The sequence below is a fragment of the Euprymna scolopes genome, chromosome 32 (genome assembly GCF_053919585.1).
Source record: "Euprymna scolopes isolate OS-2025 chromosome 32, ASM5391958v1, whole genome shotgun sequence".
Lineage (NCBI taxonomy): Eukaryota > Metazoa > Mollusca > Cephalopoda > Sepiida > Sepiolidae > Euprymna > Euprymna scolopes.
Window position 1 is genome coordinate 91,746,902 of NC_136513.1, and position 13,218 is coordinate 91,760,119.

Below are 13,218 nucleotides of genomic sequence, written 5' to 3' on the forward strand. Positions count from 1 at the left end.
GCTGCTACTCTACTACAAGGTGGCCGCACTCTTCACAGCACTTTTAAAGTACCCTTGGATACTCATCGAATGGATCAGCCAGTTTGCAAAATTACTGGTAACTCAGCCTTGGCAAATGTAATTAGAGACACCTCTGCAATCATTGTAGACGAAGCTCCAATGACGCACAAGAGTGCTTATGAAGCAATTGACCGAACACTGCAAGACATCACAGGAAACAAGAATCCCATGGGTGGCATTCCAACCTTATTTTGCGGTGATTTCCGTCAAATCCTCCCAGTGGTTAAAAATCGCACAAGGGCTAACATTGTCAATGTAAGTTTGAAACAACCCTATCTCTGGAGGCACGTTATAGTGAAGAGACTGACTACTAATATGAGAGCCTATATCTCTGATAACACAGCTACAGCAGACTTCTCAAAATTGCTTCTCCAAATCGGTAATGGTCAGTTTCCTATCACTTCTTCACCTGACACAATTAAGATTCCAACTGCGCTTGGTAAATGTGTCGGTAATCAGAAGCAACTGAAAGACAAAGTGTACCCAGACCTGCAAAACAATGGAAAGTTACCGGATTGGCTTGCTGAGAGGGCTATTATTTCGCCATTAAACAGCAATGTGAATCATTTGAACAATTCAATAATGAATGAATTTCCAGGAGACACAAAGCAATACAAGTCAGTTGATTCGGCTACTAATGAATATGAAGCTGTTCACTACCCTGTGGAGTTTTTAAACTCTTTGGAGATATCTGGAATGCCTCCACACATTTTAAATCTCAAAATTGGATCGCCAATCATGATTCTTCGATCCTTGGAACCGCCAAAAACAACAAACGGAACCAGATGTGTTATCACCAGATTGCACACCAATGTACTTGAGGCCACCATTTCCTGTGGTCCCTACAAAGGCGAAACCGTTCTACTGCCAAGGATCCCCTTAGTTCCATCGGACTCAGAACTTCCATTTAAATTCCGGAGACTCCAATTTCCTGTGAAGGTGTGTTTTGCAATGAGCATAAACAAAAGTCAAGGTCAGACATTTAACACCATTGGCGTAGACTTGACATCAGACTGCTTCAGTCACGGTATGTTCTACGTCTCCATCAGCCGGACAGGAAGTTCAGAAAAACTCTACATTCTGGCTCCAAATCAAAGCAGCAGAAATGTAGTTTACCCTGAGGCTCTTCAGTAAAAAGTTCGAGAAATGGATATGAGGAAAAACTGACATGATCTGATTGTGGTAAGTTTTTAGTATTGAATGTGCAAGATAAAATTTAAGCAAGAGTTGAAAATTACTTCAATGAAAAATTTACTATGTAACATCAAGTAACCTTCCTTTTTGATGAAAATGTTTTGTGAAGTTCCTGATTGAATTTCAGTCACTACAAGAGGTAGTTAAAATGTTAATCACCTTATGCAATCGTTGCTCTTACAACATCAACTTACTGGAAAGGTGCCCACAGATTTTGGTACCCGAGTGCGCAACAAAGCTCCGTGCGAAGCACGGGTATCTTTGCTAGTATATTGATAATTATAATGTACATAATATTGATTATTATAATGCACCCAATATTGGTTATTATATTGTACCCAATATTGATTATTATATTGTACCCAATATTGATTATTATATTGCACTGAATACAAAGTAGTGGCCACCCGATGTCTACCAGTCATAAAATTCACTTAAATATGATATTTTAATTCATGCATATTTCATATTTATTATTATAGAGCCAGTTTTTTTTTGATTATCATATTGTACCCAATAGATAGTAGTGATTTCAAAAGTTAAAAAAATATCTGTCTAGGGTGCCATTTGCTAGAATCGAAACGAAAACATCTAGCGCTCAAGCCTTAGTTATTAACAATTGAGCTATCATCAAACTGATAAGAAATAACAAAAGATGAACCGACTTTAATGTATAAATGTATATTTGATGCATAGAAGAACACCTTAAGTCACCTTATGTCTGCCAAGTTCCAATATTTTTCAATTTTGATCCCTTAGTAGCTATTTTATTGACTTATATATACATGTATATACATATATATATATATATATATATATATATATATATATATACTAGCAGGGGTGCCCGGCGTTGCTCGGGTGTTTGGAGGTGTATGCTGTGCAAAACAAAGCAAAAAAACAAAAAAAATGGTTAATTTTTTAAAACTTTGACCCCTATTAGGACCCCTTAAAATTTATAGTTTCGGGCTCAAATCACTTTATTAAGTTAGATCCAGGTTCAAGGAACCTATATCTAAAATTTCAAGTGTCTAGACCCAAAATTGTCGGAGGAGTTTGGTAGAGTTCTTAAAGGTCAAATCGTTGAAATTTGACCCCTTAACAGCCAAATTTCTGGCTGACATCCGTCACATCGATTTTCCCAAATCTCAGTACCCGGTATTTCAAATTTCGAGTCTATAGACTAAAAATTGACAGAGTTATTGCGTAGGGAAATGTACACAGACAGACAGACACACAGACAGACACGTTCACTTTTATAGATATATATATATATATATATATATATATATATATTTGTTATTGTTTTTTTTTTTTAACAATAAATATGATTAAATAGTGGCTTCGCCTCGAAGTTCATTTTTATTTACTTAGAAAGTTGCCTATAATTTATTTGGATGCATATAACATATTTTTTTTATTATTTTTAAAACAGTAATCTACATACATGCAGTTTTAAAGGTAACTACCTCTCGTCAGTGTAGCTTGACTGTTTCTAGGAATCAAACTCCCGAATATATATATATATATATATATATATATATATATATATATATATATATATATATATATATATATATATATATATATATATAAAACAACAATCCACAAAAAATGCAATCATTTGATCCGCCTTGTGCGATTCTGTGACCTTGTGTCTCGGAGATGCACTTTGAAAAAATGGAGACAAACAGTCGAGCACACAGACATATTCAGTTTTATGATTTCCATTAAAAATCCAGTTAGTATTGCGCATCTAAAATTGAGAAATCCATGTTTGAAAAGTGTCAACATTATGTGATCAAGCATAATCACGTGACATCAGATCAAATTCAGTCACCATTTTTAACTTAATACTACTTTAGTTCTTCCATGGTCGTGATCTTTATACATTACCGAAATGCCTTACCCGTGTTTCATTTAATTCACATTTTAATGCCTCTATTGTAGAAAAATAGGTTTCTTTGTTCTGAAAAAGAAAACAGAAATGTTTATATATTCCAGCAGACGTTATCATCATCAATGTGTGAGAATTTAACCTATCATCGTCATCATCATCATCAGCATAATATAATTGTCATCATATCATATTATTATCATATCATCGTAATCATATCATATCGTATTATCATTATATTATCATAACATATCATTTCATCATATCATATCTTCATATCATATATTATCATCATATATTATTATATCATTTTCATCATATCAAATTATACTATCATATTATCTCATATTATCTCATATTACATCATATTATCATATCATCAGCTCATATCATCATATCAGATCCTATCATATCATATATCATTATCATCACATCATATCATTATGTCATATAATCATATCATTATCATCACACATCATCATCATATATTATCATGATATCATATTATCGTATATCTTATCATCATATCATTTTAATAGTGTACTGGGTCCTCAGCATCTAAGCAGTTTATTTAGTATGTCTCTCTATATACACAGTATGGGTTGTCTATTTTCATAGTTTTATATGATGACGTCATCTTTTCTATTTTACTTAAGTATTCATGACGTCATAATGGATTTTTCCCCCCGATTGCTTCAATGTGTTTTAATTCTTATTTATCACTACAACAAAGGAGAAGATAATGCCTGGAAGATGCTATCATTAAAACAAAACGGACACTATTCTCCCCCCCCCCTTTATTTCCCTCTAAAAAAGAAGGTGCTCATAATCACTAAGAGTAATAGTTCTATTACCACAGAATAGATACTACACATCATCACTACTATCGACGACTACATAGACGATCCGTAACCCGTGTATCATGGCCTCCAGAATGATGATGTGCATTTTTGTAAGATATTTTTGCTAATGTACTTTTTTGCTGATCATATCAATGTATTTGCTTTGATTAATATCGATCTGCAGAGCTGCAAGAGACTCACAGAATTTTATTAGTGGCGTACAAGGCCACAACAAAGAAGAGATTGCCTCTTACAGTGATGTTATCCACGAGATCTCTTTTGGCACGCCCTCTCCATCAAACACACTTATCTCTCATTATAAAAGACCTTAATTAATCAAGCACTAGTCCACCACTTTGCAAAACAAATCTTCTCTCTTACAAACAGTAAGGATTTAAACAATGTCGTTCTTCTGCAGATATTTTAACAGTCATCTCCAAACACATATACCATGCACTGAATAAGGCGGGTGAAACCAGGGCTGTAACTCTTGATATATTCAAGACCTTTGACAAAGTCTTGCATGAAGAGCTGCTAATGAAAATTAAATCGTACAGTATAACTGGATGAATACTAAATATAATTAGATCCTTTTTAGACAAGAGGGCCATCCAGGTTGTCATTGATGGACGTTCACTCAAGCAGCATAACATTAATGCGGGAGTGCCTCAGAAGTTGATCCTTGGATGACTATTATTTCTGATATTCATAAACGACCTCCCTGATGATATTGTGTCTGAGATGGGTATATTTTCTGATGATACAACGCTCTATATGTATGAGGAAAGAACGGATGTACACAATTCTAAGACAATGGCAGAATCGTTAGAAAATGACCTCCAAACCGTAGTGGAATGGGGCTCGCAAATAGATCGTAACATTTAATGCTAGTAAGAGTATCCTATAATTCTACAAGGCCACCATTCGCTCATGCATGGAGTATTGTTGCCACATCTAAGCGTGTGCATCTACCACTAACCTCTCCCTCTTGGATAGGGTTAAAAAAACAGTCTTCAATCTGTTTTACAAATATTTTAATGGAATATGCTCTGATGAACTCGTTGCACTTGTGCCCCCCTCGGCATACATATCCACAACAAACCCGCTTGGCAGCAAAATCTCACCTCTTCACTGTCGAGGTCCCCAAATGCCAGAAAGCTTTCTATTCTGATAGTTTCTTACTTCGAACAGCTAGACTTTGGAATTCCCTTCCTGCTACCTGCTTCTCTGACTGTACTCATATGCAGAAGTTTAAATGTAATGTAAACCAACATCTTGTTAATCTTTCCTAGGCATGATCCCAAATAGTAGCCCATTACGTCAAAGTGACTTGTTAGGGACGAACGTAAAAAAAAAAAAGAAAAAAAACACAAGAAAAACTTTTCGGCGCTCAAAAATTGACTTACTTCTTTCAGTTGAATTTGAAAAGCCTCACATTGTTGTTTTAGTTGTGTTTCTCGCAATTCCAAGTCGACATTCGCCTGACGAAGATCCTTTATAATTGTATTAAAATGAAAAAAAATAAAAGATACAAATTATATGGATTGTTATTTTTGAAAAATTTGTTTAAAAAAAAAAATCACTAAAATGAAAAGTGAGGATGGTGAAAAGAAACCATTAAAAATCATATCGAACCAATGCTACTTCTTCCCTCAAGTGAAGTTCCCCGTATTAGGATTCCTACTAGAAGCCAACTTTCACAGAATTATCAAATTTGAATATTTCCACATATAATATATATATATATATATATATATATATATATATATATATATATGTATGATATCCACATACACACACATTATATATATCTATGAAAGTGGAAGTGTCTGTCTATCTGTATATCTGTGTGTGTGTACATTTCTCTATGCAATAACTCTGTCAATTTTAAGTCTACAGACTCGAAATTTGATATACAGGGTACTGAGATTTGGGAAAATCGATGTGATCGTGTTTCGGCCAGAAATTTCGCGCTTAAGGGATCAAAGTTCAACGATTTGACCTTAGTAGAGAACTCTACAAAACTCCTCAGACAATTTTCAGTCCAAACACTTGAAATTTTAGATATAGGTTCATTGGAGAGGGATCTAACTTAATAACTTGATTTGAGCCCAAAACAATAAATTTTAAGAGGTCATAATAGGGGTCAAAGTTTAAAAAATTGTCCACGTTTTTTTTTTTTTTGCTCAACATACATCTCCAAATACCCGGGCAACGCCGGGCACCCATGCTAGTATATATATATATATATATATATATATATATATATATATATATATATATATATATATATATATATATATTAGTAGTCGTGTGAGATAGCTCAGTGGAAGAGGTTTAGACTTCTTACCATGGGGTCCCGATTTCGAATCTCGCTAGATTCAGCCATTCTGATGAGATGTAGACGACAAAACACATGTCAGTGGAAAATTATATTTTAAAAACAATACATATGACGCTCCCCATTTGAGGGTACCAAATTGGTCAAAGGGAAAATTTTCCCAACTCGCATTTAGGTAAAAATGCACTTTCATATAAATAATTGAATTCATTCAAAAAGTATCGCTAATAAAACCAAATGAACAACATCTATATATATATATATATATATATATATATATATATATATATATATATATATGCATATATATAACTACTTCATTTACTGACATAAAACTAATATACGAAAGTATAAATTTATGCATAAACTTTAAATATTTACTTCAAAAGTGCTCAATACGTAGGTAGAGCTAGTTAGTAAGTTATAAAATATATATGGCGATTAAGCTACACTGATTATTCCGCGTTTCATCCCCTCTAGGACTCTAGTTTAATCGCCATATATATTTTATAACTTACTATATATATATATATATATATATATATATATATATATATATATATATAAACACACACATATATATTACACACACAAATTATTTATTTGAAAACTATATATTGTATATTTCAGAGACGTACCATGGTTTCACTGACATAGATTAATTTTTTACATCTCTGAAATACGTAATGTATAGTTTTTAAATAAAGAATTTGTATTTTAGTTCTCACATTCTTGTGATCAATAATTTATTGACTTTTTCCAACATACCTCCACACACACACTATATATATATATATATTATATATATATATATATATATATATATATACACACTACTAAGGTACATTTCAAAGACAAAAGGAAAGAGTCAGTTCACATGATTCTATAGGCCCCTTATCATCACATGATCCTGTAGCGCCCCCCCCCCTCTCATCCTGTTAGGAAGTAAAAGAAAAAGAGGAAAAAATATAAAAGAAAAAGGAAAAAATTCATAAGTAGATGAAAATAGATAGGAAGATAGACAAAAGAAACTTGACATGAGATTGTTGGTGTGGCGGTGACTGTAACAGTGGAATCGAACAATGGACCTGAGATATAATTAGATAAAGTTTGCGGGTACTTTAGGATTGACAAGGAATTTTATGATGCTGGGGAGTCGCTAGGGGTTTGTGATAGTCAATGTGTTTTTTGACAACAAAGTCCAGTTGACGACAGTCGTGATCTGGATGTAGTTGAAGACGGACTTAGGCTCAGAGAGAAATGAACTGACCAACAGTCTTGACGGTAGGACGTATATAGGGACTTTCACATTTAGAAGGTTGATGGTGTCACACACACACGCCCAGAGTATAACGAATATTCACAGAAAATGTTGGAGTCTGTGTTTTATGTTATTTTTATACTTGTAAACCCATGCACTCCTCTCAATGATTGACAGTATAAGAAAGTGCAATGATATGGCCATAAGCAGAAAAGATGGAAAAGAAATCTGACACACAGCATTGTGGTTGGTGAGCTGTCGAGTCGGGGAGACACTGTGTCAAGCTATGAATGAATTTGTACATGTGCAAAATAGAAATATGTTGGCAAGTTGAAATTAATATTTTGCATTTCAACTTGCCGACTTGGTTTCCATTAGAGAACGTAGCAGTAGCAGCCACAACAGGAGGGAGGTGAGGGTGACTCAGTGATTAATGATATAGACTGACAATCTGAGTGTGCCAATTTTGAACGTTTTCACTAAAGGATGTTGGCAACCTTCATATAGTCCTTCCTGTAAGTATTGCAATGTCTTTCTAGAAATAATTCGAACTAAAAAGATACAAACAGTAATCATCTGATTCATACGAAATAAATGAATCGTGTTTTTGTTGTTCATCATCATCATCATCATCATCAACAACCACCACCACCTTTAATAGCTTTTCTGCTTTTATTGCTATATAAGTAAAATCTTAGCTATTTTTTAAGCTATTTTTTGGTGGTAGAGGTAAACAAAGAGATAATATTTCTTACCTGTCGTTGGTTGATGATGTCATTTAGCTGGGAAGAAAGGTCGGCTTTTGCTTGACTCAATTCTTGAATTTCATACTAAAACAAATAAACACTTTTTTTTTTTAATTGAAGCGGAATTAAAAAGAAATATAATTTTTACGCTTTTAATTGGCCTGGAAGAATACCAGGATGAAGAAAACCATTGTATGGCGTTAGTCTAGATTGAATAGAATCACCATCTTCCACGAATGTCCACTCAAATACAAATCAACTTTATTCAAAGAGAACACTGGAATATAAAGAGAGTTGGGTTATAATCAGTTAACATACTTCCTAATTTCCGGTGTAGCACTATTGGAAGCGGTGACAAGGCAAATCAGTCCCTTCACTTTTATTGTCCTTCAGTATTTCTATTGTGAAGTGATTTATTGAAATAAAATATAAGAAAAGAAAATTATTGAAAAAGTATACAATAAAAAATGAACAAAATTATAAAAAATAACACAACTAGTCCTTATTTGAACTTTTAATAGTAAAATTTCATTTTTTATTTTATTTGAAATTTTATAAGAAATATGTTTTTTTTAAATTTTAAAAATAAGTTGTTGTTTATTTTTTAATTTAAAAATAAGTTTTTTATTTCAATTTATATCATAAATATATGCTTAGAAAAGTATAAAAATAAAAATATTGAAATCAAATTAACAAAATTTAAAACATCATAAAAAAGTGTATCCAGTACATAATATTCCCAAAATAGTTTTAAAAGAATTTAAAAGTGTGTTCAATAATTCTTTTTTTTTTTTTTTAAATAAAACAAGAGCGCAAAAAGTGTTTTCAATAATTCTTAAAAAGAAATAAAACAAATTTCAATAATTCCTTATTAAAATATGGCCGAAAAACTTTTAAATGATTATTAAATAAAAAAAAGAAAGATTGAAAAACGTAATAAAAAAAGAGTACATGCACACGGCGAGATACAGACGTGAGAGAATAAAGTGAAGGAACTGATTTGCCTTGTCACCACTTTCGTTAGTATTACGCCGGAAGTTAGGAACTTTTCTTTTTTTTTTTTTTTTTTTTTTTACAGACTGTGGTATTCTTGAGTTTCTTTCATCTGGCTTTTTTGACCTAGGATGAGAATAGGATAAGAAAAGGGTCATTATTTTCCAATGAAAACAGCTACATCTTCATCAACGTATAAATCAATTTTATTCAAAGAGAACATCACTGTTTGATAGGCTGGCTTTTGTCTTGAACAGAATGTGGTATCTTGGGGGTTCCATCTTGGCTGGCCATTTCAGCTGCAGGACAAGAATAGTACCGTATGTCTTGTCAAGGTTATAATCAACTAACATACACCCTAATTTCCAGCATAGCGCTTCCGGAAGTGATGACAAGGCAAATCAGTTCATTCACTATTATTGTCCTTCAGTATTTTGTGAAGCGATTTATTGAACTAAAATACAAGAAAATGACATTATTGAAAAGTATACAATAAAAATTAACAAAATTATACAGGTAAAAATAACACAACTAGTCTTTAGTTGCACTTTTAATAACAGAATTAAAAAAAAAATAAATGTTTTTATTTTATTGAAATTTTATAAGAAATGTAGGTTTATGAAATTATGAAAATAAATTTTTCTTTTTTAATTTTAAAAATAAAATATTTTTATTTGCATTTATATAATAAATATATGTTTATGAAAGTATAAAATAAATAATAAAAAAAGAAAGATTGGAAAAACATAATAAAAAAAGAGTACATACCCAGGAGAGATATAGACATGAAAGATATAGACGTGAGAAAAAAAAAGCGAAGGAACTGATTTGCCTTGTCACCACTTCCGGTAGTGCCATGCTGGATATTAGGAAGCACGTTAGCTGACTATGATCCTTTCCAATATAAATTCTAATCAGGAATTTCGGTGCCAACTCTCTGGATGCACATTGATTTGTTGAGTCTGTGCAGATGTCTCTTTTCAAACCACAAATTAACGTAACACAAGATATTATGTGCATACATGCAAGCAAAAAAGATCTGTCATGCAACTGCTACATGACCCCCTGCTTAGGCTTTTTAGCCGATAAAAAAACAAGAGATTTTTTATTGGCTTTAATAAGTTGTAATACAACTTGGTTGGTATTGTCTATGTTTAGGAAATTAGTTTTTACTAGAGAGACAGTCAACCAGAGAAATGGAAGTTGAATTTGTTGAAAAAAAAAAAAAGCTGCAACAATTATGCATTAACACAATATACTTTTTTCTTAAACAAAATTCATTTAATATTCCAAGCATCCATTTTTTTAGAGGGAGGATTTTACAGTGATTGCTTTTGCAAGTTTTATGATATCAAATTAATATATATATATATATATATACACACACATATATATATATATTTTGTTTTAACAAAAACCAAGACTTCAAAGAATGGGTTGATAGCAACAAATAGTGTATTTCATCGTTAGTTACAATTGTTTCAAGACTAGTCAGACAAATCCAAACATTGTCGTTTGAAAATTTTCACAAGAACAGCCTATCTTCAGACTTCAGATATATATATATATATATATATATATATATATATATATATAAAATAAAATTTATTTTTAATTCCAATGGTTTATCTGTTACAGTCCAAAGCTACCAACATGATTTGCTTAATATTAAAAATATCATTTTTAAACTGTTACCAAATCGAAATGGCATTAACCCTAAGTGGGTTAAACTGATTTCCTCCAAAGGAACAAGTTTCCTGGGAGTATGAAGTTCATGAGCAGTTCCCAGTCGCTTGTACATCTCCATTAAGGAAGATAACGATGTTAAGTTTTTGCAACTCTTGTAAGGCGGTTCTCCTACATATAGAGCTTGGAATTCCTAGATGGTCACCCATCTGGTACTGACCAAGTTCAACATTGCTTAACTTCAATGATCTAATGAAAACCGATGTGTCAACGTGATTATGCCATATATATTTTTATGCTGTTGTGAGAATCTTGCTAGGATATACACTTTTTTTTTTTTACAAAGGAGTCATCACTTATCACGGCCTGAAGGCCACTTGAGGATAAGAGTTAATGAGTGGAAGGTGGTCACTGAGACAATGATTGGTTAGTGGTGGAAATTCGGTAGAATTTGATTATTTAAGAAAAGGGCTCAACAAGAACTTGTTTACATTGGACTTGAAAAAAGGCAACTGTAATTAAAATGCAAAGAATATACAAAAGAAATAATAATGGAAAAGTTCCTGAAAGTTTGGATAAAAAAAAAAAACGGGCTCACCTTGAGTTGTTGTGCGTGGTCCTGTGCTAGTTGATGTGCTCCGTTCAAAGTTGATAACTTATCTTCCAGGCGGATCTTTTCGGCTTCAAGGGTTGATATTTGACATTGGCTTTGTTGAAGTTCATTTTCGTGCTGCAATGAGAAATGCAAAATAAAATAATGAATTTTAAAATTTTAGGAAAGAAGAAAGAATGGATTTCATAAATAATTGCAGGTCGGCATTTATGTATATGAGCCATTACTTAATGGAAGCTCGTAAACCGACAGAGAGTTTTTCCAGCTGACATCAGAGCGCCAGCACAACACAATGTTAATGATAGCATCGAGCTTTCAAATGACAATCTAACATAACAGTATGCCGGAAACAACATACCTAAATATACACCTACACATTCTGGGCTTTCACAGTAAAAAGAAACTTGTGAGCCTGTCTCTACTTTATCGTTATTTTCATGCCAAGTGCTCGTCTGAGCTCCAATTTATGGTCCTCCCTGGCAAAACTTTCATGAAAAACACTCGTCTAGCTGAAACCATTATCAATAATTTCCTCCACTCTTTATAACCTAAACGTAGATTCCATGAACAAGCTTCTTTCTTAGAACTGTACGCCTGTGGAACTCTGTTCCGTTTTCTTGCTTTCAACCTGACTACAATATGGTTGTTTCAAGTCCAACGTGAATAAATTCTTGATGAGCCATCCCATTAAGCTATCCAATTTACAAAATCTCCACTACTAACAATTAGTAACATATTCAAAAATTACGAAAATTAATCGAGTAGAAAGTTATTTATAGTTAAAAGTAATTTTTAATTAAAATTAATCGAGTAGAAAGTTATTTATAGTTAAAAGTAATTTTTAATTAAAATTAATCGAGTAGAAAGTTATTTATAGTTAAAAGTAATTTTTAATTAAAATTAACCGAGTAGAAAGTTATTTATAGTTAAAAGTAATTTTTAATTAAAATTAATCGAGTAGAAAGTTATTTATAGTTAAAAGTAATTTTTAATTAAAATTAATCGAGTAGAAAGTTATTTATAGTTAAAAGTAATTTTTAATTAAAATTAATCGAGTAGAAAGTTATTTATAGTTAAAAGTAATTTTTAATTAAAATTAATCGAGTAGAAAGTTATTTATAGTTAAAAGTAATTTTTAATTAAAATTAATCGTGTAGAAAGTTATTTATAGTTAAAAGTAATTTTTAATTAAAATTAATCGAGTAGAAAGTTATTTATAGTTAAAAGTAATTTTTAATTAAAATTAATCGAGTAGAAAGTTATTTATAGTTAAAAGTAATTTTTAATTAAAATTAATCGAGTAGAAAGTTATTTATAGTTAAAAGTAATTTTTAATTAAAATTAATCGAGTAGAAAGTTATTTATAGTTAAAAGTAATTTTTAATTAAAATTAATCGAGTAGAAAGTTATTTATAGTTAAAAGTAATTTTTAATTAAAATTAATCGAGTAGAAAGTTATTTATAGTTAAAAGTAATTTTTAATTAAAATTAATCGAGTAGAAAGTTATTTATGGTTAAAAGTAATTTTTAATTAAAATTAATCGAGTAGAAAGTTATTTATAGTTAAAAGTAATTTTTAATTAAA

The 13,218-nt window shown here is 31.5% G+C and overlaps 1 protein-coding gene across 2 annotated transcripts in view; it reads right to left on the minus strand.

Annotated features, from left to right (window-relative positions):
* LOC145256496 (uncharacterized) overlaps positions 1–13,218 on the minus strand; it is a 174,985-nt gene that overhangs the window by 60,270 nt on the left and 101,497 nt on the right. For both annotated transcript variants that reach the window (XM_080115447.1, XM_080115446.1), the window contains exons 16-19: positions 11,619–11,750; positions 8,351–8,425; positions 5,400–5,486; positions 3,164–3,223 (exon numbers count right to left, since the gene is read on the minus strand). In XM_080115447.1, the coding sequence (XP_079971573.1) occupies positions 3,164–3,223; positions 5,400–5,486; positions 8,351–8,425; positions 11,619–11,750 (354 nt within the window). The remainder of the gene's footprint in view (positions 1–3,163; positions 3,224–5,399; positions 5,487–8,350; positions 8,426–11,618; positions 11,751–13,218) is intronic.